Source organism: Oryctolagus cuniculus, chromosome 12 (genome assembly GCF_964237555.1).
Source record: "Oryctolagus cuniculus chromosome 12, mOryCun1.1, whole genome shotgun sequence".
NCBI classification, from domain to species: domain Eukaryota; kingdom Metazoa; phylum Chordata; class Mammalia; order Lagomorpha; family Leporidae; genus Oryctolagus; species Oryctolagus cuniculus.
In genome coordinates, this window is record NC_091443.1 from 15,681,735 (window position 1) to 15,708,836 (window position 27,102).

Genomic DNA, 27,102 nt, shown 5'->3' on the forward strand with positions numbered 1-27,102 from the left:
AGAAGACCTCTCTCTGCTTCTGCCTCTCTGTAACTCTGCCTTTCAAATAAATAAATAAATCTTTTTTAAAAAGGTGCTTTGATTAGCCTGGAATTTTAAAAAATCTATACATATAGCCTATTTTGGACTAAGCTGTTAGAATAAGTGTAAATCACTTAACAGCACTCCACTCTGAAGTATCAAAAATAGTGTTCTGTCACACATATTCATACAACCAGTCCCTTCACCCTTCTTCACCACCTAACAGGCTCTACCATCAAGACAATGGAACTCTATCTTGTTTTGCTTTGTGATTCTAGTTTTGTGTTGTTGTTTTGTTTTTGTGATTGCTGCTGTTTCCATAATTTCCATCATGATGCAGGCAGCCACACAGAAAAATCTCCATAGAAGTGTGACCTGGAAGCACAGGCACTTTTCTGGTAACAGACACAGAAAATAGTTCAGTAATATGTGAGACTGCCTTGTGCGTTCCTCCCCTAGTTAACTGACAGTTTCTATTAATATTGCAGCGTGAGCAGGTTCCAATTTTTCTATTTGCACATTACTGCATAATCAAGTACAGTCTTGGGCAAAGGCTGGCATATCAGGAAATTGGATGTCAATTAATAGATGCTTGCTTTCCTGTCAGCCTTTGTTTAACAAATTTCATCTGGTTGCCTCTTAAGGATGTTGGGGAAGAAAAAAGAATTTTTATTAATTGTTTAAGAAACTAGGAGATAAAATAAAAGGAAAAAAGAATACTGAGCCAAATTGACCCATAGGATTTCCAAAGGTCAAGGGAGAAATTAGCAAGTAAACACCAGCATTGCTTACTCCTAAGGGAAAGTAAATGCCATTCAGGTAGGCAGCTGAGAAAAAAATCCCTGTAACTGGCCTTTTCCTTATAATTTCAGTAAACCTGCCCATGCCCCTGAGCTGCACCCATTCAAAAATTCTCAGAGTTGGCACTACTCAGGGGATGCTAATTCAGTTACTCTCAGAACCAGGCATCTACTGTAGAGTGAATGTGTCCTCTAAAAGTTCATGGGTCAGAAATTCACCCCCGAAATTCATATGTTAATGGTATTTGAAGATGGAATGTGATTGTGTCAAGAGGACCCTGCCCTCCTGGAGGAATCAATACATCTATAGATTAAAGGGCTAATAGGTTATTGAGAGCATGTCTTTGATAGAAAATAAACTCTCGGGAACACTGGCTCTGTCTCATCCTGCCATGCCCTCCACCAGGTTGTGATGCAGCACGAAGGTCCTCAGTAGACCCAAGCACCAGACTCCAGCGCTGTGAGCTAACTACATTTCTATTCACCATAAATTACCTGGTATCATGTATTTTGTTAAATCCACAGGAAAAGTAGACTAAAACAGTGTCTCTCCCTTTTAATGTAGCCACAACCCCTCTAGCTTCTTGTAGGAAGGAACAAGTGGAGAAAGAGGGAGACAGAGCCCTTGAGGATCATATCTCTGTGCTACCATTGTAGACAAATTATTTCAAAGAGATAAGTTAGAAAACTGCTTATTTACTCTTTATACCGTGTTGAAATTTCCCCAATGAAATACTATAATCTATTCTTAGCAGAATTTTACCTACAGTGAAAAAATAGGAACTAAACATTTTGAAAATCATTTTTTAAAATTTTGATCACTAACTAAAGGACTTGTGGCACCTTTTCCCCTCCTCCTGTTCTTCCTCCTTCTCCTCCCCACCCCACATCTTCCCTGAGATCCTAGGTGGCAAACCAACCCTCCTTGCAATGCAAATAGCAAAGCTGATAAGCGCACAGAGCATCTTGTGAAACAGGTAAGGGAGAAGTCCCCTGAGGCTTCAAAGAGACATCCACTTTTCCCCAGCCACCTTCTCCACCTCCCCCCACCCAGTGGCAAATTCCCTACCAAGGGATAAAACCTGAGTCCCAGATGTGCCCAGCACGCAAGAACAGACTGTTGCCAACCTCTTTGCTTCCAATAGAGCAACCTGTCTCTGTTGAGGTCTGCCTCCATCTTTCTCCGTCTACTTTCTGGGGGTACAAAAGACCAGAACCCCGAGCTATTCCAGACCTAACACTGACTACTTCCAACTTTTGACCACAACTGTACATGTTGATCTATATAATACTAAATAGATATTTCCTGATTACTTAAGAATTTGCACATCTACATTTTTCCTCTTACTGAATAAAATTAAACAATTTTGCTTATCAGTTACATTTCTCTGGTACAGGCCAGCCAAAGTTTTGTTGCTACCTACAAAATAGCTTGTTTGCTCAGATTTTATGTATATGAAATTATTTTTGCTGCAAATATTGTGAAAAAATAGGATGTGGTAAAACTGTTTTTGAGCATATGCTACAATATGCAAGTTCTACCTTTGAGGTCTAAGTTGATAATTACCTTCATTAAATGCTGCCCATCATCCCAGATTGGCCAAATGCAGCCAATGTCTAATATACACTGACCAAGCCAATGTCCTTTCTTTTTGGAGGGGATTATGAACTCAAATAATATTAAAAATTATGTTACTGAAATACCGCAGAAGTTGCAAAAATGTGCATGAATTACATTTGTGTAGAATTTTTAAAATATGAGTATGAACAATTTGGTAACCAACAGCATTAATGAAGACATTAGAGATTCAGTAGTTCTTAGGTGACAGCAGAAAGGTAACGATTTGAATACAAAGGAAGTGATATCCCAGGTCACTGCAGGTTTCACTCATAAATTAAAAGTTCTAACTCCAGACCTAAGAAGCTCACACCATTATCTTTGAAATCTAAAAATTAATGAGCAAAAATGTACATGTAAAATTCTAGATGCTTCTGTGCAAAATGTCTGAGGCTCATATCACACAGCATGGATAGCCTGAAAAAATGCCTCCCAGATTTCACAATGGGCATGAGTTGAGTGAAAGACTGCAATCTTCGGGGAGCTAGTGTTCCAGTACCACAGCACACCTTGTGGATAACCAACAAAACCACCTGGGCAAAAATGACAAAAAGCACCCAACTGTGTAAGGCAAATAGAAGGTCCCTTTATGTTTCAAACTGCTCACAGACTCTGAAAAACACACAAATCAGGGCTGGAAGGTACCAGAGAGAACACCAGTTTTAGCACCCTCAATAAAAAGGGCCAGTGTTGTGATACATTAAGTTAAGCCAATGCTTGTGACATGAACATCCCACAAAGGAGGGCCAGCTGGAGTCTCCTCTGCTCCATTTCCCATCCAGCTTCCTGCTAATGTGCCTTGGAAGGGGGCAAATGACGGTCAAAATACCTGGGCCCCTGCCACTTGGAAGACCTGAATGGAGTTCTGGGCTCCTGGTTTCAGGCTAATCCAGACCTGGCTATTGCAGCCATCTGGGGAGTGAACCAGCAAATGGAAGATTTCTAAGCTATTGCCGCAGCCCTCATTACCCTGCATCCGATACTCTGCCTTTCAAATAAACAAATACATTTAAAAAAAAAAAAAAAAAAAGCTAACACATGATTAAATTGAGGATCAGGGAGTCTGAATATCTCCCCAAAGTACACATAAACTCTCCCTAGAATCTAAGTGTTCTGATATGTAACTTTTCCCAAGGAACTCTGCAACACTGCAGTCTTGGAAGTAAAATACCCTCTTGTCATTAAAAGCAAAGTATTCTGGTATGGAGGAAATCACCAAGATAATTAATCCTTAACATTTTCTTATGGTAAAGTAAAATATCAGGTTTTGAGAGTCACTTTTGAATCTTAAAAAAGATAAACTTTGAAGCAATACTGAATGATGTCAAATAAGCATATCGTAAGAGAAAAGGAAAGAGGAGGAAGAGGATGGTAGATAGATAGAAAGGTAAGATAAAGCACTATATTTCCAAAACAAGAGTCTCCCTTTTTGAAACCAATTCTCTGAGCTTTGAACGCCAAAAAAACAAACATTATCATAATTAACCGTTTTAAAGCTCTTTACATTTCTAGGTCTTTTTTTTTAAGATTGCTTGTTTTGAAAAAGTTACATACACCGAGAGGAATACATACACACACACACACACAGAGAGAGAGAGAGAGAGAGAGAGAGAGTGCTTTCATCTGCTGTTTTACTCCCCAGATGGCTGCAACTGCCAGTGCTGGGCCAGGCTGAAGGCAGAAGCCAGGAATCTCACCCATTTCTCTCAGGTAAGTTTCAAGTGCCTAAACACTTGGGCCACCCTCTGCTGCTTTTCCAGGCCATTAGCAGGAAGTTGGATTAGATGTGGAACAGCCAGGACACAAACAGGCACCCATATGGGATGTCAGGGTTGCAGGCACAGCCTTTACCTGAGATCCCACAATATCAGTTTCTCTAGGCCTTATTTAATTTACTCACCATTATCTCCAGCCTCTTAGCACCCTTGAACCAAGCACAGGTGCTTCACAGGGACTCCACAGTGGCACATAAACAAACTGTCTCTCTTACGATAGCACTATGGCTTATAGAACAGCACAGAAAATCCTCTGATCTGCTATCACTCACTATTCATGAACTTGCACACACTCTTCATGGACTTATCCAAAATTAGTCACAATAGGAATTTTAGAGATGAGTTCTTACAAGCGTTGTCACTTTTATTGCTTTTATCCAAAGTGAATCTTATTTAACAAATAAACATGAATAATTTATAAATTCTTTACATATTATGTTGTTTTAATCCATTTGGGACTGCTATAGCAGAATATCTGAGATTAGGTAGTTTGTAAAGAGCAAGCATTTATTTGAGCACTTTAGAGATTATCTAGATTATTTAGAGATTTAGCTCTGCAGGTGGGGAAGTTCAAGTCTGAGAAGCTGACATCTTGTGATCTGCAGCATCCTTGCTACATCTTCCATGGGGAACAACAGAGGACAACAGAATGTTCACACCAGAGAGAGGGAAGGGGTCTGAACTCTCCTTTTACCGAAAGCCCACTCCTTGAATAAAGACCCCACTTTCACGATAATGGCATTAATCTACACATGAGGATAAAGCCCTGCTTTAACCATAGCATAGTCAATCCTAATTGCCACTTAAATGTCCCGCCTCGCAACACTGCTGCACTGCGGATTAAGTTTCTAACATGTGAACACTGGGGCACAAATTCAAACCACAGTATATATTATACAATCTCATTATGAATAACAAATATTACACATCATAATGTCTGTGCATGAAAAAGGGCACATTCAGAGACAGAAATGGACTCTCCCTGATGGGACACAATGTCAGAATGTCAGAGCACTGCCTGCTCACCATGTCACAGCCCCAGGAAGAAACCTCCAGCTTCTACAGCTACTATCTAGGAATCTCATGCATGCCAGACATTCTCAAGAAGCCATATTTTGTTCTTAAAATCAATCTATTGTTGCTGGCCCAGGAGTCTTTTGCATCCCTTCCTCTATCATTTACTTTTGCAATAATGCCAAGAAAATAAGAAGACTTATAGTACACAAACCTTGATGTAACACAGACTGTTACCACAAAAAAAAAAAAAAAAAAAAAAAAAAAAAACCCTTGTGTATTTTTGTCCATCAGTTTAAGGGAAAATATCACTCACCCCATGTGAAATGTTATGCTCTTTGTCAATATATTGTCTCTTAAAAGAGACTTTATTACTGCAGTTATCTTACATATTACCATTCACAGGGCCTGGATATATGAAAGACCATTCTCCTTCAATACTTTAGCCCCATTTCCCAAGGTGTGTTCTACAGAGAACTTTGTTACAAAGTGCTAGTAATAAAGGCCTCCATCCCTCCACAAAGAAAAACTCTCCAAATGCATGAGAAATTGGAAAATTTTTGAATTCTTCATTCCTCTAATTAAGATTAACAAAATCATGAGCATTCTAAAGGACCTGACAATTCCTACAGCAAAGAAAGCAATTTTATGTGTTTAACATAATTTCCAATATTATTTGAAGAAACACACTTTGATTATGGGGCTTACATTAACATTCCATAGAGCACTAGTCTCTTAGCCAACCATTATTTTAGCTATTACCACAAAATGATGACATTTTCACAGGGAATTTTTATGCCCAAGGCCAAAATAAAGACAAGATTTAGAAATGAAAATGCATTCAATGGCATTCAAATGCACTCTCATACAAATGAGTCACCCTCAGAATGTTTAACAGCATGGAAGAAAACATAGCATAATCAATCCTAATCTTCAAACAGCTATCCCCAACCTTTTTGTAGTGTGAGTACTGCTCTAGAAAGGCAAAGCATGTTTTGGGACCCTGCAACTGACTGCAGATCTTACACCTTCAGAAAGCATCAATGCTGAGAAATTATGCCTGTAAGGAACTTGGCAATGTGCATGCCTGCAACAATTCCAGTATTTCGCAAGGGTTTTCAGGCCACAGCTTTGGCGTCATTGATCTAAGACCATAAGGTTGGCACTGTTTTCCAAAATTCAGATTTTTTTTTCTTTGACAAGTTCACAGGGATCCTTGTATTCAAATTTACACTTGATTTTAAAGGCTAACCAAACACCCAAATAAGGGGACATCTGAAATAAAACAGATCAAGAGAGCTTGACCACTAGGATCATTTACTCCACAAATTCACACATAAACAGTAGTTTCCAGCATATCCTAAATGACAAGCACTGTGCTCAGTTGCCATTCTAGTCCACTTTCTACTTGATATAGACACTTCACTTTTATATGGACACGTAGAGTTAGCAAGACTGGCAGAAATCAATCATATTATAACAAACTACCTAAACTTTTGTTCCTTTTACAATAATTCTTGGTATGCACTGAGTTACACTCATAAACATACATATCATTTTCAAGTAGACACAAAATTTTTAGCATAAAAGGGCATGCACAGAATAACACGGTGAGTGACTCAGAACACTTTTTCTATTTATTAAAATTAATACTTATAAAATCTTATTCAAAAAGTCATATTTTAAAGGAACAATGATGTGATACTGAACTAACAAGTATGTTATACATATGTATCAAATACAATCAGGGTTATATAATTTAAAACAACAGATTTGTTAGCCTTTAAAATCAATACAAAATTAAATAAATAAATAAAATAAATACTGTTTCATGTCATGAATTATAGCATGTAATTTCAGTGAAGATTTTGCATAAAAGAAACTCTTATTATAGAACTGTGATAAAATATATTGATTTATCAATAAAATTCACATCCTCTTTCAAACTGAATGAGGCACAAATTAGAGCATTTAAAGAACTGTGATATTTTCACATCTTAATTTTATTTTTATGCATCTCAAATGTTACTAACATGCATGCTAAAGTTTTTGTTAATTGTATTAAAGGCTTATGTATAATGTTTAATTCAGCGGAAAAATACAATAAAAAGGGGGAGGGATGCATCAGTTAATACTGAGAAATAGTTCCTATTGTTGATGTGGTCTCCTGACAACCAAGGAAAAAGGAAAAATCTACATCCCTAAACACAGTTTGCCTTGAATTAATGACACTGAGAAAACCACCAAGAGAGGAGAATGATGTTAGTCCATTCTTGCAAATTTTTCAGCTAGAGAATCTTCTTAATGACTGATATGAATGATCCAAAAATAAATGGCACTAGAAAACAAATGAAACCCGCCACAGCTCCACTGCACTGCTGGTGGCCAATGGAAACGAAAGAACAATCAAAACTTCCTGATAACATGAAAAAAACCTCACCCCACATATATTTTTCAAATAGACCAGAGTTTTAAGAGTAAAAGGGACTTGTGATTGATGTTTAGAATGTTCATATCGAGCCTCATACAGGCTGAATTCTGCTCAATCACTGAAATATTTAACTCTTATTTCTGCTTTGAAGTCAGCATAAAAGCCCCATCCTCCTCCCCCAATGAAGAGAGTAATAGCAACAGAATATTTTACAGGTATTGGCTTTATAATGGATACAACGGCACAAATTCTGATTGAAATACATTCCCTAAATTCAAGACTGTATATATCACATTTAGCCTATACTCTTCAGTCATAGCCAAAATTGTTATAAAAAATTTCATTAAAAATATACATATAGCCAGCGCCACGGCTCACTAGGCTAGTCCTCCACCTTGCGGCGCCGGCACACCAGGTTCTAGTCCCGGTCAGGGCGCCGGATTCTGTCCCGGTTGCTCCTCTTCCAGGCCAGCTCTCTGCTGTGGCCAGGGAGTGCAGTGGAGGATGGCCCAAGTACTTGGGCCCTGCACCCCATGGGAGACCAGGAGAAGCACCTGGCTCCTGCCTTCGGATCTGCGCGTTGCGCCGGCCGCAGCGCGCCGGCCACAGCGGCCATTGGAGGGTGAACCAACGGCAAAAGGAAGACCTTTCTCTCTCTCTCTCTCTCTCACTGTCCACTCTGCCTGTCAAAAAATAAAAAATAAATAAATAAAAATAAAAAAAGAAATATACATATTGATTCCTGCATTTATATACTTATTCATTTATTTATTCTTCCCATGCTTTCCTTCAAAAAATCTAACAGATACCTCTTAAGTATTGAACACTGTGTAAGGACTGCCTATAGACGCTGGCTTCATGGAGTAAATGGTCTAATGGGGGGATAACAGGAAGAGAAAGAAGCAAATGAGGACACCCAAATAATATTTAACACTATGATAAGTGTTACAATGAATGAATAAGGTTTCATGGAAAAACAGAATAAGATCTAATTTAGATAGTGAAGACGACCATGGAGGAAGATAAAATACCTGAGGCCCTAACAGAGTATCTTTGTCATTGCAGAATGATGAAGTGGAAAGACCAAAGCAGCAGCACCAAATCCCAGCCTTGCCATTTAGCAAGAATAAGAGAGTCAACACTCTCCCTGAGGCTATTTTATCATCTGAAAAATGGAGGGAAGGCGACATTTGTATAACCTGCCTCACCAGGTTGATCAATAGGCTGGATGATCAAACATGACATAATGAATGAGGAAAGAAAATGCTTTCTTGAAATGCAGTCTGCCACTAGTAGTGATACTGGTGGTGGACACTGTTGAAATGACAATAAAGGATTTGGAATATCACATAAATGTAATTGATAAAGCAGCAGCAGGGTTTGAGGGGATGGACTCCAGTTTTGAAATAAGTTCAAGTAAAAACGCTACCAAGCAGCACCACATGCTACAGAGAAGTCTTTTTGTGAAAGGAAAAGTAGTAAACTTTTTTGTCTTTTTTTTATTTAAAAGAGAGGGCACGGCCACTGCAGGCTTCAGCAAACACCACCCAGAGTAGTCAGCAGCCATCGGGACCCTGGCCAAGACCTCCACCAGCAAAAATACTGCAGCTCACTGAAGGTTCAGAGGGCCACTAATATTTCTTAGCAAAAAAATATTTCTAATTTGGAAAATATGACATGATATCTGAAACACTTTAGAAACTCCAAAATGATGTAAAACTGTTAGTCATTAACTCTCTAAGTTATACCTCAGCATGCAATACAAAGTCATCTAAAAGATTTCAAATGTTCAGTAGGCTTCATTTATTTATTACAAATGTTTGATAGTTTTTAAAATGTAAAAATCAAAATGCATCATGAGATACAGACCCATAGGAGTTACCATAGACGTCAAACTAGGGAAAAATCAAGTACTGACCCACACTGCTATACTAGTGAAAATCACCAGGTCTGCAGTCTCAGACTGGAGTCTGATTTGAGGAGTGACAACTAGGAGTACTCTACATTCACCATTGAATTTTCTGCATGCACTAATAGTTTCTGTATGCATTTAATTATAATACTACAACCTTCTTTATGAACAACTATACCATTCTTCATTTCAATGAAGCACTAAATCTACAAGGTACCTTTATTTGGCATGAGCCCAATAAGGAATGCTATTTTAAAAATTATGTTATGTACCATCAGCTAAGCAAACATAAGTAGCATATTTTGCCTTCTTAAAAAATCAAACGTTAGAAGTGGAGACAGAAACTGGCCATGTTTTGTCAGCTGAAACAGAATTACCTACCAGCAATAACTGTTCTTCACATGTTAACAAGCAGATCTGTACCATCAATTCAAATATGTATTTACTGAGAATCTTCTATGGGCAACACACAATGAGATTCCTGAACCCCTCAGAGGCTCTGGGAAGAGGCCATTCACAACATGACAATGAGTGTAAAATCCATTTTTAAGAGATGTAACAACATAAGCTTTACAACCTCCCTAAGGGGAAAGACAAAAAGCATTCTATTTGCAGTCTCCATACTATGCATTCTAATATTAAACACAAACTTCTCTTCATAAGGAGCATATTATGTAAGGTATTATTGTCATCCATTTCTGAAGTTCATTGTATGCCTTCTTATGAGTGCCTGGCATTGATGTATGATCATAACTTATGCATGAAACACATTGCCAGTGAAAAGTAATGTCCTCAATAAGCAGTCTTACCTCCAAAATGCAGCAACCTGGAACCAAACACTGTTGCACTCCATGGACCTTATCCCAGGAGAGCCTTCCTTATAAGCAGTTTTTCAACTCCAACTGGGTCAGAGAAACATTCTCCCTTTCTGCTGATTCATCCCCCAGTGTGCTTTGTAACAAGAGCATTAGCACATTTCCTACCTTTAGACTGCTAGTAACAAGGCATATGGAAACTCTCAATTTGGCCCATGCCCTGTAAGAAATCAGTAAAAGATGGCTTTCCAACATGTGACTGTGTGGTGTCTTCACTGCGATTTTCTCTGTAGAGCTAAACTCTTTGTGACATGGCTCTGGCATGAATTTGTCTGTGTGCCATGGGCATCTGGGAGCCTGCAACTGAAATACTGAGGATGAAGGGACTTACTGAAGATGTTGCCATTGAATTGGAAACAGAACCATGGCTCCCAATCCTATTAGTCTCTTTTTAAGCACACTACCTGGACTCTAGGGATTCAGTTCCTCCCGCCTGTGAAACAAGACAGGTGCTGGAAACACTAGGCAGTCACTCAGGGTTCATCAATGGCAAAACAACCTTTAAATTCAGAAATGAGGGCAGAGAGTGTGGAAGACTTTAAGTTTTGTCAAAAAATGACCTAAAAGTTGAATTCTCCAAACCTCTGATCAAGACAATTTCTAGTCAGACATCTTTTCCTCTTTCTTTCCCTTCGGAAAAGAAGAAAAACATGAAAAGAGATAGCAAAAAAAAAAAAAAAAAAAAAAAGATAGAATGTGTCTGTGCATGATCTGCCATGAGTGAGATTGTATCCACTGAAGAGCAATATCAATCCAAAACTACTTCTTGAGATATTCTAACACTATGTCCTTATGTAGCACATTATCTTACACCTAAATATAAGAAGAAAATCTAATGACTGAGAAATAAATACAACACAACTGACATAATTGATGAATATACCTCATAGTAATTATGGATACTCATTATAGATTACCTCCAAGGAACATGAGTTTTAAAAAAGCAATACTTTATGATTTATATGCATGAAATCACAAAAAAGTTTTGTAGTAACATTTTCATTAGGGATGAGTTTACTCTAGTGGAATAATTAAGAATAAAGTGATAACACTGAGCAAGTTACATCATACAAATTAGTATTGACATTACTAGAGTTAGAACCTAGTTTTATATTCCCAATACAGTATAGTTAATGAATTATAAAATAAAGTACATGTAGTTCCTGTTATAGACTAACAAATCAAACAACGGCTCATTCTTATAAATAAAAATTAAAAATTCCTATTTTAAAATAATGCTTTTAAATTAAAATTTTCAAATTGGCTTTTTTTTTTCAAAATTTTCTTATGACCTACATTTCCAAAAATTTTTCTACACTGATTCATCACTCTGTCTACTCAACATGTGTTTATTATATGAGTACACTAGGAACACTAATCACTAAAATTAAAACAAACACACAATAATTTTCTATACTGAACATATACATTTTCACTTAAAGAAATATATGACTAAACCTCAGTAATTGATTAGCCATGCACAATTTTAAAAGATTATTGGAAATGGTAAAACAGAGACTAAGAAAAACAGGGGAAGTTACATAAAACAAAAATGGTTTTTAACAATTTTTAAGTCAGCTACTTAAAAAGAAGAGCAAGAAAAACTGGAAGACTTAGAAAAAAAATGGAAATGTAGTGTATCCCTACTATCTAGGACAAAAAACCTATGGCAAAACCAATGCTAAATACTAAAATATTCAAATCCATTCTTAGAATTTTTTTCCTACACAACACCAAAAGGTATGAAGAAATACATATCTATAAATAAATATAATTTATCCATTTATTTCAGGTCAGAGTTATTCTTCAGAAACATCATTTACATGTACTACCAATATTTAAAAATTGTGCTTTAAATCTATTCAATTAAAACAGCATCAGAAGTACTGTTCTGTGGTATCTGTTATTGTTCTTTACAATCAACCCCCCTAAAAAATACTCATGAACAAGCATCTATGTACCTCTCTCTCCTTCAGATGTATGTTTTTCAACATCATGATTTTAAACACTGATGAACTGGTGAATTTTTATTTATCTTACAGAATATACCTTCCCAAAAATATATCTGTAAAAACTTGAAGCAAAAAAAAAAAATTAAGGGATGACTTTTTGTGATCATTTCTCCCTAATTTTCTTATAAATTTTACCCTTACACGTCACCATCCTCACTCCTGTCTAAATTTACATTTTGGCCAACATATCTTAAACCACATCTCAAAAATCATGAAAGACATCTGCTTAAGATTATTTATGGTATCCGCATTTCCCAGAAATTAGCATCTGAAATCCTTAGCACTATGGAGAAGGGCCTAAGTGTACAAGGGTTTGTCCTACATTTGCGATTTCATCTCCCTTCATAAACTCTGACCCTTCTAATCCATCCATCCATAGCCTTGCTATTTGCTTCCCAGAATGTGCTTCTTCAGTTATGCCAGTCAAAATCTTATTCATTTCTCTCATGTAATTTAAATGTAATTTTTCATCAAGCTTTCCACATCAACATAGTATCATTTACCCATCTTCTCTCCTTTTTCCCTCCCTTTCTCTCTCTCCCTCCTGTATACCCCTTTCACTTGCTGCTTTAGTGAGACTTACATTATCCTACTTTTTATACAAATATTTGACATACCTTATCTAATATTTAGAACACCCTTAAGGAAAACCCATTACTTATTTCATTTTATAACTTGCAATACTTAGTTTAGTATTCAGCAATAAGGTGGTTAAGAAAGCTCATAGGTAGAACTTCTTGCTTTTATACAACATGATTGAGTGTTGGTTCAAATCTTATACTCACATATTCTTTGTAGTTTCCCTACAAACATTATACTGAACCATTGCTACATTTAAAGTTCCTTTAAAAATAGGTCAAATATCATAGCTATTATTATGCATAAATATGTTAAGGAAAATCAGATTTTTCTAGGGCATGATGTTGACCAATCAGCTTGTGGAGAGAAGAAAACATTTTAAGTGGCTGTCAGTCACATCTGTCTAATAGAATTAGGTCTCCAATCCTACTAATATCCAATTTGTGGTTGAAATAAGCTTATGTATATGAGATCCAGAAAAATTATTGCAATGATAATTAAAAAATGCATACAAGTATATCAAGTATATGATGTGCGTATTTGTTGGCTATGCAATATATATTGAAAGACTGTTGATTATAATAGCCTGTGTCTTCAATTTGTCTTGCTGTTACGGAGTACAGAGAAAACTGGAACACCTCAATAGGTAGTCCATGAGTGATGCAAATATTGCTAAAATGTTTTGAATGTTCCTAATGTCAGCCTGATGCCAAACCAAGTTGATAATGAAGTTTAAAAATAACCCACACAGAATGTGTGATGGGCTGCAATAATTCTCTTCATTTCCCTAGTTGTATTCTTGTCTTATTGTGTTCTTCAAAGGCTACATCAATATATATTTTCTTCCATTTGATATCCACTAGTTATTTTTGACATAATAATTCACTAAATCTTCAATTAACTTTGTGCTAAATTGTCTTCTCTAGGGAATATGAAGTTCTCAATAGAGAAAAATCACAAATTACAGAGAGTGGGTCTTTAATATGTTAACTTCTTCCCCTAAGTTGGCAAAACAAATCTTTTGGATGGAATTATTTTTATAAAATTACAAGAAAGTTAAATACATACATGGTTAAATTTGAATGTAAAATAATTCATTTAAAGTCTCATTCCTTCTGTGTTTCTTACTAATACTAGTATTATTACAATGTCTTGTTATACATATGTCCTAAGTAGTATACTTTGAAAGAAAGGTACAATTTTTTAATTGCTTATTGTAATTTCAAAATCTTGAGATTAAGAGAGAAAAATGGATGAAAATAGTTTGGTGTGGTCAATCAAAAATCTCTAATAGTATAGACTAAAATATATCTCACTACAGTCTATTTTACATAATTTTATTTATTTGTATATTGCTCCCATTTCCATGACTTATTGCAATGGTTCCCAAAATACTGCCCTCAAAATGCATGCTTCAAAGAAATCTGAAGTGAAAGTCTGCAATGCAGAGACCCCAAGGCTCCACTTCAGCCAGGCTCCATCAGAGCCCCTGCAGTGAAGAACCTGGGGAGTATGCCTCTAAAACAAGTTTGCCCACGTGATTCTGAGGTACACAAGATCTGAGAAACCTTCTCTGTCTATCTGAAACCATGCCACGTTATATGTTGCATGTCAGAAAGAAAAGTTGCCAAATGATCTCTTCCAACAAATATTGTTTCATAAAATCATTCTTGCAATTCCTGAACTGCCATTCAGCAGAAAATTAATCCTTTTCCCAAATCCCGAGGTATTTCAGCCCAATTAACAAGAGCAAGCAGTCCTTTTTCTCACAATTCCCGGGTGCCCTGAAGCGTTCCTTGCAAGCGCCACTGCCACCCTCTCCGCACCTCGGGACACTGACCTCCGCTTTCCACGGGTCAGAACTCTGACTCTTGTCAACACTCGCAGGAGCCTTGAGCGACTCTCGCTTCACTGAGAGCCTCCTTCCACTCCCCGCTCAGCAGCTCCGAGGGCCCGCGGGGGCCGTCAGCACCTCGGACAGCAGCCGACGGAGCCGGCTTCCGGGACTCAGCGTCTGGGAGACTGCCCTTAGGAAGCCACTGCGACCCAAGAAACTGACCTGGGACACCCGCGGGATACAGAGACCACCGCCCCGCGCTCTTCCCTCCAGCTGCCAGCACCTCTTGCAACCAACAAAGGAAACCTGAAGTACCTCTTACCTAGAATACAGGAGCCGCCCCCACATTTCGCTCTCCGCCTGGTTCACCGGCGCCTGTTGCTACGGAGGCGAGACGGCCCCGGGCGGCCGAGGCTGCCGGAGCCGGGAGCGCGAGGGCGGCGGTGCGAGCCGAGCGCTAGGCCGGCCCAGGACCCCTCAGGCAGGGAGGGAGCGCCCTCGCCTCAGCCCGGACGCCCACGACGCCCCGTGAGCACTCGGCCGGCTGCAGAGAGCGCGGCGAGCTGAGGCCGGCACTCGAGAGCGCGGCCCCCTCCGTGGGCCCCGGGAAGCCCGGCCCGGCCGAGGAGGCCTTCGGCCCAGTACCGTGGACGCCTGTGGGCCCAGACAAGCGGGTAGGGGCTTGGGGACAGCCCGGGGGAGGGCGGGCACTCACTCACCATGTTGACTTCGGAAACCATGTCGATGCTGGCGATGTCGATGTTCATCCCCACGCAGACCGGGGGACCTGCGGGAAGAGCACCACACGGACATCAGCCGCGCTCCAGCATGAGGCGCGGGTGGCCCGGAGGGGCGCAGGTGTAGAACCACCCCCACCCCCCACCCCGCCGCAGCTCAGCGGAGGCGGCCCCCGCCTCCCTCCTCCACCCAGGCCGCCAGCTCGGCGGGTCGCGCTTCCCGCAGCGGCCGCGCGCATCCCACTTACCCCCGAAGTCGGGTCTCAGGCGAATGTCGTAGCCTTTCAACAGCTTGTCCACCGTCTCCTTCACAAAGGACATGTTTCCGGGATCGTTCACGCTGCGGGCACGGGGTGGGGGGTTACGGAAAGCAGGGTCAGCCGGCCGCTCACCCGCCAGCGCCCGGCGCGCACCCCGTGCGCTCTGCCCGCCGCCCGGCCCGCTTTCCGTCCACCCACCCGCGCCCCTACCTCTGGGCGCAGCACACCACCGCCACCAGCACCGGGGCCGAGAAGATACCGAAAAGCCTTCCTCCTGCAAAGCCCCACATCCCTCCGCCGCGCCCCGGCACGGGGGAGGGGGCGCCCCGCCGCCGTCGCGACCCGCAGCCGGGGCTGCTCCTGCTGCTGCCGCCGCCGCCGCCGCCGCCGCCGCCGCCGCGCTGGCCCGGAGCGGAGGAGGGCGGAGGGGGAGGGGGAGGCGAGGAGGAGGAGGAGCGGGCGCGGGGAGAGGAGGAGCCGCGGGCGCGGGAGCCGGGGGAGGGGAGGAGGCCGGGCGGCTGGGGGCGGAGCCGGCCGCGCACCCTGCCTTCCCTGGCGCGGCCCGGGCCCCGGGCTCTCTCGGCCGCCCAAGGGGCCGCTGCACAGGACTCCGAGCGCGGGGACCGTGGGGTGCAGGCGCAGGCCTTGCGGAGCCCCGAGTAGAGGGAGCGCGGCTGCGCGGCGCGGGCCAGGCAAGGCGGCACTGGCGGCGCCGGCAGCGGCGGAGAGGGAAATGCTACCCGCTGGCCCCCACCTTTTCCGACATCCTCCCTGCGACCCCAGCTCCGCTGCGGCGCTGCCTGAGAGCCGGTGGGTTCCCTTAGAGCGCCTCTGCCCGCGGGGCTGCGAGAGGGGCTGCGGAGCCGGGGGAGAAGCCCCTGCCTCACCTGCGGGGCTCGGGGCCTCGGGTCGCCCGGGTGCAGGACAGCCAGGCTGGCAACAGCAGGGCCAGGAGCCGGGAGCACATGGCGCTGCTCCTCGGGCCTAACCGGGGTGGGAACCGCTCTCCCCCTCAGTCACCGTGCGTTTAGCCGGCTGCGTGGGGATCCCCGCCCCCACCCCCACCCCCACCCCCGGGCTTTCCCTCCTGACCCAGCTTCCAGCCCCTTGCATGGCGGCCCGATTACTTATTTATAAATTATGACCATGTCATAAAAAATTCGGTTTCTTAAAGTATCCCTGTCACTCTCTCTCGTGACCAATTTCATGGGGAGCCTGAACATTAATACGGTTATGATGAATGGTAAAGAGAGGACCGAATATGCACATCTTACTATCTGTAAACTGAAATCCCAAGCTGACTGGGAGACCCTGGCTGGCGTTCCAGAGGTGGGAAAATGGGAATTTTCTGGTGTCTCTCGGAGCTGTCCATGTTCTTAACGTAAAACAAGGATCCTTGATTTCCCTGCGACGGGTTTTTATGCTTTGACTCTGAATGACAACTGGTGCATTAGCTCATAAAGACACCCGCGTTCACCGGGTTTCATCTTGCCCTTCGCCACTGCTGGCCTCAAGAATGCCTGCTCCCCCCTGGCCACAGGTGGTATATTTTAGTGAGTTATCCTCAACAAAGTTTCTCTATACTCAGACTTCCAGTATTGAAGAAGATGGCTACAGGGTCCCACTGTGGTCAGCCAACAAAACCCACAGATCAAGCTCAATCTTGTGTGCTGTAGACTTCGGGCCATTCCAGGGCTTAATGAATGGTTAATAATAGATCACTATTCCCCTATATTGGCTCTTTCCTGTAAAGCTTTTCTTTCATGGAGAGTTTATGCAGGTAAATATCTAAATCTAGACCTTTATTGGCATGTTTCTGTGCATTAATTTTAAGTATCTTTGCCATTTATAAAAATCAGCAACTTTATTTTTGGAACAGAAAATGTGACTGCAGTACCTGAAAAGTTCAGAGATAAATATAGCTTCCTAATTATTTTCTGGAAAAGTCTATTCACAACTACTTAGTATTCTGTTAATGTGCGATGGAATTATCTGGAAAAATGATATTCATTCTCTCTCTTTTTCACACACACACACACACACACTCACACTCACATACACACACTTTTATGATTACATGGGTTAGTCTGTTTCTCCTGTTTGCATGCACTTCTTTTACAGAAATTCCTTGCTAGGAATCATGGCAATAGATAGTAAAACATGAAAATAAAGCATGTTATAAATACCACAGCATAGCAAGAATTTTCCCGCTTCCTACTAGTTTGCATGTTTTAAGTCTTGAGAGTCCACATCACAAATGTTACTGTTATCCAGCTCTGAACGATCTCAGGCCTTGCTCTCCTCCTGTCTCTGGGGCTCTGGGCTTTATTTATCGCCCCAGTAAAATTCTGCAAGAGCTCAAGTCAGCTTTATGTGGGAACAAGCCTAAACCACTCATCTCAGGCCTAGATTGTTTGTCTCTCACTTCTACCTTCCAGCTTAACTGATAAGACCTAGGATGTGAGAAGATCTGCTAGTTCTTGCATGTGTGTATCTGAATCCCAGCACGTTCGTAATCCATGGGGGAAAACCGTTGTGAAACAAAGTGGAATATGGAATCCAGTGGATAAAATAGTCTCCCTTTCTTGCTTCCTAAGAAGTGTCCTGCCATATAGCATTGTTGGCCTCTCAACGATGATTCTGGGCAGGTGGATCCATCAGTCATACTTCATACACAGCAATGGGCTCTCTAGGAACAAACCCTCCTATCTGCTTCTTTTTGATGCCTCAATCCCCTTTTCCCATTCCTGTTTTCACTGGTATTTCACACTCCAATAAAGGAGCTCACATTAAATTTTGCCTCAGGAGTGTTTTCTGCAGAATCTAGCCTAAGATAGGAACCAATGAGTCATTGAGAGTTTCACCTAAAATGCAGGCTTTTGAAATATGAAAGCAGAGTCAAAGAGCGAACCTATAGTTAATGGAAATGGGGATGATCAAGCTGAGTGTGGCTATCAGGCCTTGGACCCTGGTGTACTTCTGTTCATCCTGGCCACTGTCTGCTTCGTGCCCACACCCACAATTTAGACTGTAAGTGCAACTCCCCATTCTCCCTGCTGTAGAGGTAGCTATCTGTGAGAGCTAGTGATCCCTGAACACCAAATATCTCATCCTCCTACTCTTGCCAGGATTCCTGAAACCAGGAATACTTCCAGGGAAAGGCATTTGGCCTAGTGGTTAAGATGCTAGTTAAGATACTTGCATTCCTTCTTGGAATATCTGGGTTCAAGTCCTAGCTCAGGCTCTCAATTCAAGATTTCTGCAAATGCAGACCATGGGAGGCAGTAAATGATGAGACCTGGACTGAGTTCCCAGATCTCAGCTTTGGGGCCATTTAGATTCAACAGATGGGAGTTCTCTCACTTTCTGTGTGTGTGTGTGAGTGTGTGTGTGTGCGCCTCTCAGAAAAAAAAATAAAAAACAACTCAATCAACTTGAAATACAATGTTACAGGTATAGTTAAATGAGTCTTGTCAAATTTATAAAGCGATGTGTCTTTTCGTCACCCTGCAAATTCCCTTACGACCCTCTGACCCATCCTCCAAGCTGCTTCTATTTTCAGACAAGTACTTACATTTTCTCATGACAGAGTTTAAAATGTTGACGGTCTGGACATTCCAAATGAGTGGAATTACACAATATATGTTACTTTATACCTTGTTTCACTCTGTCAGTATAATGTTTCTGGAATTTGCTCACATTATTGCAGATTAATAGTTCACTCCTTTATATTACTGGTTGACATTCTATTATATGGCTTTTTTACAGTTTACCAATTCATCCATGGGTGGACAATTCTAGTTTTAGTTATTATAAATAGAGTCATGTGCAGGTCTTTATATACATATGATTTTATTTCTCTTGGGAAAATACCTAGGAGTGGAATGGATGGATCCTATAGTGAGTGTGTGCTTAGCTCTACAAGCAACTATCAAAATATCCCATAGATCTTGGAAGATTTTACATTTTACCAGCAACAAATGAGAATTAGAGTTGTGGGGCTGGAGGTGTGGCTTAATGATTAAAGCCATGGCCTGCAGCACCAGCAGCCCATATGGGTGCCAGTTCAAATCCTGACTGCTCCACTTCTAATCCAGCTCTCTGCTAATGTGCCTAGGAAAGCAATGAAAGATGGCCCAAGTCCTTGGGCTCCTGCACCTACATGGGACACCCAGAAGAAGAAGCTCCTGGATCCTGGCTTTGGATCCAGCTCCAGACATTGTGGCCATTCAAATAAATAAATAAATCTTTAAAACACACACACACACATACACAGAGAGAATTATAGTAGTTTCACATCCTCTCCATCTCACCAACTTTATTTCCTTTTATTTTTATTTCCAAGTAAGTTTATTTCCTTTGTGTATTTGTCAGATATCTACTTTTTGAAGAAGACTTTTGTCCATTTTAAATTGTATTCTAGTTTTTTGTTGAGATAAAGCAACTCATTATATACAATTCTTTTGTCACATATAAATAATGTGAATATTTTTCTCCTGGTCTATGGTCTGTCTGTTTCTTTAACAGTGGTTATTAAAAAAGAAGAAAAAAAAAGAATTTAATTTAGGTGAAATCTGATTTCTCCATTTTTCTTTTATGATGCAGATTTTATATTCTAAGCCATATTTACTGCCTCAAAAGTTAAAATTTTCTTAATTGTTTATTTGAATTAATTAATGTAAATTTTATTTGAAAGCAGAGATACAGACAAAAAGAGGCCTTCTATCTGCTGATTCACTCTTCAAAATGCCCACAGCAACTAGGGCTAAGCCAGGCTGAAGCCAGGAGGTTGAAATTCAATCCAGGTCTCTCAAGTGGGTGGCAGAGACCCAAGTACTTGAGTCATAGCTTCCTTCCTCCCAGGTGCACATTAGTAAAACTGGATAAGAAGTGGAAGAGCTGGGACTACTTCTTGGATGTGGGCATTCCTAGTAGTCTCCTAACTTACATCAAGTGCCTGCCCATGCAGATGTACTCTGCCTCTATCCATCCAAAGGATCTGGAAACAGTGGTAGCCCTTTAGCAATGACCATTTTCTGCACCCAGATCTTAACTTGGTATAATTTTCTGTTGAAAAGAACAAGAGAGCCTTGAAAAAAAGAAGTAGATGATTCAAGAGACAAGCACAGAAAGTATAAGGTGAGACTAGAACATCTTGTGCCAGAGCAAAGAAATGTTTGAAGAATTATGGGGATCTGTCAAAAAGACACAAAATCTAGCTTGAATGTATTTTTCCTGCCTGATTCAGGGAAAATTTGAGTCTAAAAACAAAAATTGCCAAAAATGTTTTATGCCCATAGAACAGAAAGAAGTTTGGAGTTTGTACACATTGTTAATTAAATGCCTGATTGTGAATGGTATATTTACAAAGCTTTAAAATGTTTCCCATACTAATTATTAAGGGAGGAGTATAATTTACATGGTATCTGGCAGATACTACCTTAATCAAGTGATCAACATGAACAAATTTAAAGAAAGAAAGAAATCAAAGTTACATGTCCCATGCTATACTATGATAAGAAAATAATTGTATCAGTTGCATGCAATCCTTTAAAAATATGCATAACATTAATCTAATTATGAGGAAACATTAAGTAAACCTAAATTGAAAAATCTCCTACATCATAAAGGCCCTGTAACAATCAGTGCCAAGGCTGTCAAAATTCAGAAAAGACAAATGATTCCAAACTGAAGGAAACTAAAGAGATATGAAGTCAAGATTTGGAACTCAACCGTTTTGCTATAAAGTGTATCAGTGAGGCAACTGATCTTGAATGGAGTCTAGAGGTTGAATGGTAGCAATCAACAATGCCCTTTTTTGCTCCTAATGCTTGTATTGTAACAGCATAGGAAAGCCTGTTCATATGCATGGAAAATATACTGAAAGTTTATAGACACACACACATATATATATGAAAAACACACTAAAATGTTTCACAAAACTTTTCTGTAATGTTATCATGGTCTCAAACTAAGAAAAAATAGTATAAGAAAGAAGTTTTCTATGGAAGCCTTCTACCAAATTAAGGAAATTACATTCTATTCCAAGTTTTGTGAAAGTTGTATCAAGACTGAATCTTTGAAGCTGGCACTATGGCAAAGTGGATAAAGCCACCACCTGCACTGCCGCCATCTCATACAGGAGCTGGTTCCCATCCCGGCTGCTCCACTTCCAATCCAGCTCTCTGCTGTGGCATGGGAAAGCAGGAGAAGATGGCCCAAGTCCTTGGGTCCCTGTACCCACGAGGGAGACCTGGAAGAAGCTCCTTGCTCCTGGCTTCAGATTGGCGCAGCTCCAGCCGTTGCAGCCATCTGGGGACTAAATCAGCAGATAGAAGACCTCTCTCTCTCTCTCTCTCTGTCTGTCTGTCTCTCTCTCTCTCTCCCTTTCTGCCTGTCTGTAACTCTGCCTTTAAAATAAATAAATAAATCTTTTTTTAAAAAGATAATATTTTATATGCAATTTGGTCAGTTTTTTGTTTTATGTGTATTTTTTTTTGTATCTAGGGAGTCAATCGGATGGATTTTCTTTTGTATTCTTTTAACATGGTAAATGACATTGATTTTTCAAGTTTTCCTTGTACTTCTAGAATAAAGATCACTTGATCATGTTACTTATATTTTTATGGACTGATGAATTTGGTTTCCTAATATTATTAAAAGTTTTGCATCTGGGTTTATGAATGTAGTATAAAGTTGCCTTATTCTGCTGTATTTCTCTATCAGTGAATGCTACTCATAAATTGAGTTTCATATAGTCTTGTTCTAATTTTTGAAAAATTTTGTGTAAAATTATTATTGTTTCTTTCTTAAGTATTTTCTAAAATTTATTATCCAAGTTTTCTTAAAAATAAAATATCTGAAATATTCTCATGGGCTTTTTAGCCAGATCCGAATGCCTTAAGGGCTGGTTCTGAGGCCAGAGTGATGTTTAGGACATCTGCCATTCTATGAGTCTGCTGTGTATCCCACTTCCCATGTTGGATTGTTCTCTCCTTTTTAATTCTATCAGTTAGTATTAGCAGACACTAGTCTTGTTTATGTGATCCCTTTGACACTTAATCCTATTATTATGATCAGTTATGAACTGAAACTGATCACTTTGGCTAGTGAGATGGCATTGGTATATGCGACCTGATGGGATTGAATTGGAATAAAAGCCCATGAGAGTATTTCAGGCATGGAAAGCCAAGACAATGTGGCAAAAAAAAAAAAAAAAATGACCTAACTGAAAGATCTCTGTGAGATCCCAGAAGAAAGAACGAGCCATCTAAGAAGGAGGTACCTTTCTCTGAAGGGAGGAGAGAACTTCCACTTTGACTATGGTCTTGTCTAAATAAGATCGGAGTTTGTGAACTCAAGAGGCTTCCATAGCCTTGGCAGCTCATGACAAGAGCCTCGGGTGATTACTGACATCATAAATAAGAGTACCCATTGTTAAATCAACAACAGGAATCACTGTGCACTTACTCCCCATGTAGGATCTCTGTGTTGTACTATGTGAATTAATGGTATAACTAGAAGTCAAACAGTACTTTATACTTTGTATTTATGTGTGGGTGCAAACTGTTGAAATCTTTACTTAGTATATACTAAGTTGATCTTCTGTAAATAAAGATAATTGAAAATCAATCTTGATGAAGAATGGGATGGGAGAGGGAGTGGGAGATGGGATGGTTGCAGGTAGGAGGAGGGTTATGGGGGGAAAAGCCATTATAATCCAAAAGTTGTACTTTGGAAATTTATGTTTATTAAATAAAAGTTTAAATAAATAAATAAATAAATATTAAAATAAAATATCATGGGGCCAGCACAGTGGTATACAGATTAAGCTGCTGCCTGAGACATTGGCATCCCATATGAGAGCCTGTTCAAGTTCCATGCTCCACTTTCGCTCTAGCTCCCTGCTAATGATCTGGGAAAAGTACTGGAAGATGTCACAAGTACTTGGGCCCCTGATTCCCACCTGAGAGACCTGAAGAAGCTCCTGGCTCTTAGCTTTGACTTGGTCCTGTCCTGGTGGTTGCATCCATCTGGGGAGTAAAACAGCAGATGGAAGTTTCTCTCTCTCTCTCTCTCTCTCTCTCTCCCCCTTCTCTCTGTAACACCTTTCAAATGAATAAATATATATTTTAAAAAATCATTAGCAAGATTGGGCTATTTACATTTCTACTTCTCCTTGTGACAGTTTTGCTAACTTACATATCTGAAAAAGTGCTCCCATTTCATCCAAAGTATTAAATTTACTAATAGAAATGTTTAAAATACCATCTTAAAATTTTATAGATTATGATATATGCAATTATGCTTCTTTATTTCCCAATATTTGTGATTTGTTTTCTATCTTTCTCCTTAAGTCTGATTAGAAGTTTAGCCCTTTTATTGACACTTGTTTTTAAAATGTCTAATTTTGCAAAAATATGAGAAATGTTTAACTTTTAATTCATTTACATTACCATCCATTTTTTTCCTTTCATCCTGAAGAGTTTTAACATTGTGTCTTCCCACTAACCCACTGTTGGTGGGAATGCAAACTGGTCAAGCCACTATGAAAATCAGTCTGGAGATTCCTCAGAAACCTGAATATAACCCTACCGTTCGACCCAGCCATCCCACTCCTTGGAATTTACCCAAAGGAGTTTAAATTGATAAACAAAAAAGCGGTCTGCACCCTAATGTTTATTGCAGCACAATTCACAATAGCCAAGACCTGGAACCAACCTAAATGCCCATCAACGGTAGACTGGATAAAGAAATTATGGGATATGTATTCTTTAGAGTACTATACCGTAGTAAGAAACAACGAAATCCAGTCATTTGCAACAAAATGGAGGAATCTGGAACACATCATGCTGAGTGAAGTAAGCCAGTCCCAAAGGGACAAATACCATATGTTCTCCCTGATCGGTGACAACTGACTGAACACCAAAAAGGAAACCTCCTGAAGTGAAATGGACACTATGAGAAATGGTGACTTGATCAGCATAGCCCTGACTGCTAATGGACAACTTAATACATTATCCCTCATAGTATTTTTTTTTTTTGTCTGTTCTACTTAATATGACTGGTTTAATTCTGTAATTATCACACAGTTATTCTTAAGTGTTGAAAATTAACTGAAATGTGATCCCTGTTAAACATAAGAGTGGGAATAAGAGAGGGAAGAGATGTATAATTTGGGGCATGCTCGGGCTGACTTGCCCCAATTGGTAGAGTTGGAAACATACCAGGGGATTCCAATTCAATCCCATCAAGGTGGCATGTGCCAATGCCATCTCACTACTGCAAGTGATCAATTTCAGTTCACAATTGATCATAATGAAAGGACTAAGAGTCAAAGGGAGCACATAAACAAGTCTAGTATCTGCTAACACCAACCGATAGAATAAATAAAGGGGAGAGTGATCCAACATGGGAAGTGAGATACTCAGCAGACTCATAGAATGGCGGATGTCCTAAATAGCACTCTGGCCTCAGAATCAGCCCTAAAGGCACTCGGAGCTGGCTGAAAAGCCCATGAGAGTATTTCAGGCATGGAAAGCCAAGACACTCTGGCAAAAAGATCTCTGTGAGTGAGATCCCAGTGGAAAGAACAGGTCTTCAAAGAGGGAGGTGCCTTTCTCTGAAGGGAGGAGAGAACCTCCACTTTGACTATGACCATGTCTAAACAAGATAAGAGTCGGAGAACTCAAGGGGCTTCCATAGCCTTGGAAACTCATAACTGGAGCATAGGGAGATTACTGATGCCATAAACAGGAGTGTCAATTGGTAAAGTCAACAACAGGAGTCACTGTGCACTTACTCCTCATGTAGGATCTCTGTCCTTAATGTGCTGTACACTGAGGCTTAATGCTATAACGAGTACTCAAACAGTATATTTCACTTTGTGTTTCTATGGGGGTGCAAACGACTGAAATCTTTACTTAATGTACACTAAACTGATCTTCTGTAAAAAAAAAAAAAGAAAGAAAGAAATTATCAATTCCCAACTTGACTCTCACTGGGATTAAACATGACAATAGGTCTGATCTGATTTCATTATCATTTAAAAAAAATCATCTATTATTTTTCACTTTAAAAAAAAAAAAAACATTGTGTCTTCCTCTGCTAATACATTCCAGGATTCTTTAACAAAGCAAATTGTAAAAATTTATATAAAATTCAATTTATCTACTTTTCATAGATTAAGATCTCTTCATCAATTCCTGGCTTATGAAAATTTACTATTATCTCTTACAAGTTTCATGTGTTTTCAATTTATATTTTGTATCTATGATTCACCTTAATTAAATTTTTGTATAAGATGTAGGTTTATATATATATTTAAGTAAATTTTTGAATAAGATGTAGCCTTATATTTTTTACTATTTATATTCAATTTCTCCAACACCAGTTGTTAAAATATTATTTTTATCTGTTGAATTCTTATGCATTTATCAAATTAAGTTAAACATGTTTGTGTGTGTTTCTTTCTTAGTTTTCTATTCTGTCCCATTAGTCTGTTTTGATTACTGTAGCTATAATGTAAGACTTGAAATTTTGTAGAGTATATCTTCTCAATTTATTCTCCTACTTCTCAATTGTTTGAACCGTTCTGGTTCCTTTGTCTTTCCATATACTTTTTAGAATAATCTTGTCTATTTAACAAAGAACGTGGCATGGACTTTGACAGAAATTGTATTAAATCTGTGTAAAATTGAAGGGCAATTGATATTTTCACTATGTTGAATTGTCAATCCATAAACACAGAATATGTTTCAGTTTATCTAGATCTTCTTTGATATACATCAGTGTTTTATGATTTTCACAATGCAAATCCTGAACATATTTTATTAAATTTGTACTAAGTTGTGAAATAATTAAAATGTTATTGTGGTATTAATGTTAGTGTTTAATTTTGGTTTTACTATTTTTGTTGCTATTGTGTACCTATAAGTTGTAGTTTTGTGCACTGATCTTTTATTCTGATACTTACATTCTGAGATTGAATAGTTTTAAGAATTTTTTTAAATTGCTTATGATTCCTTGAAGTTTTTTTTTACAGTTGTCTCATATGCAAAAAAGGACAGCTGTATTTCTACCTTTTTTATTTGTGTGTATTTTTTTAACTTTCTTGCTTTCAGTACACAATTTCTGGTACAATATGTATGATATTCACTTTATATTTTTGTATATGTTCTCCATTAAGTTGGAAAACTCTTATACATTCCTAGTTTTCTGAGAAATTTTAT

At 39.7% G+C, this 27,102-nt stretch overlaps 1 protein-coding gene across 2 annotated transcripts in view; it reads right to left on the bottom strand.

The window, feature by feature from the left end:
- GABRB3 (gamma-aminobutyric acid type A receptor subunit beta3) overlaps window positions 1–27,102 on the bottom strand; it is a 416,113-nt gene that overhangs the window by 218,609 nt on the left and 170,402 nt on the right. The window contains exons 1-3 of one of the 2 annotated variants that reach the window (XM_008269751.3): window positions 16,082–16,161; window positions 15,860–15,951; window positions 15,594–15,661 (exon numbers count right to left, since the gene is read on the bottom strand). In XM_008269751.3, the coding sequence (XP_008267973.2) occupies window positions 15,594–15,661; window positions 15,860–15,951; window positions 16,082–16,161 (240 nt within the window). Of the gene's footprint in view, window positions 1–15,593; window positions 15,662–15,859; window positions 15,952–16,081; window positions 16,162–27,102 lie in introns of those variants that run through there. The other variant, XM_070053326.1, reaches the window with a different exon arrangement.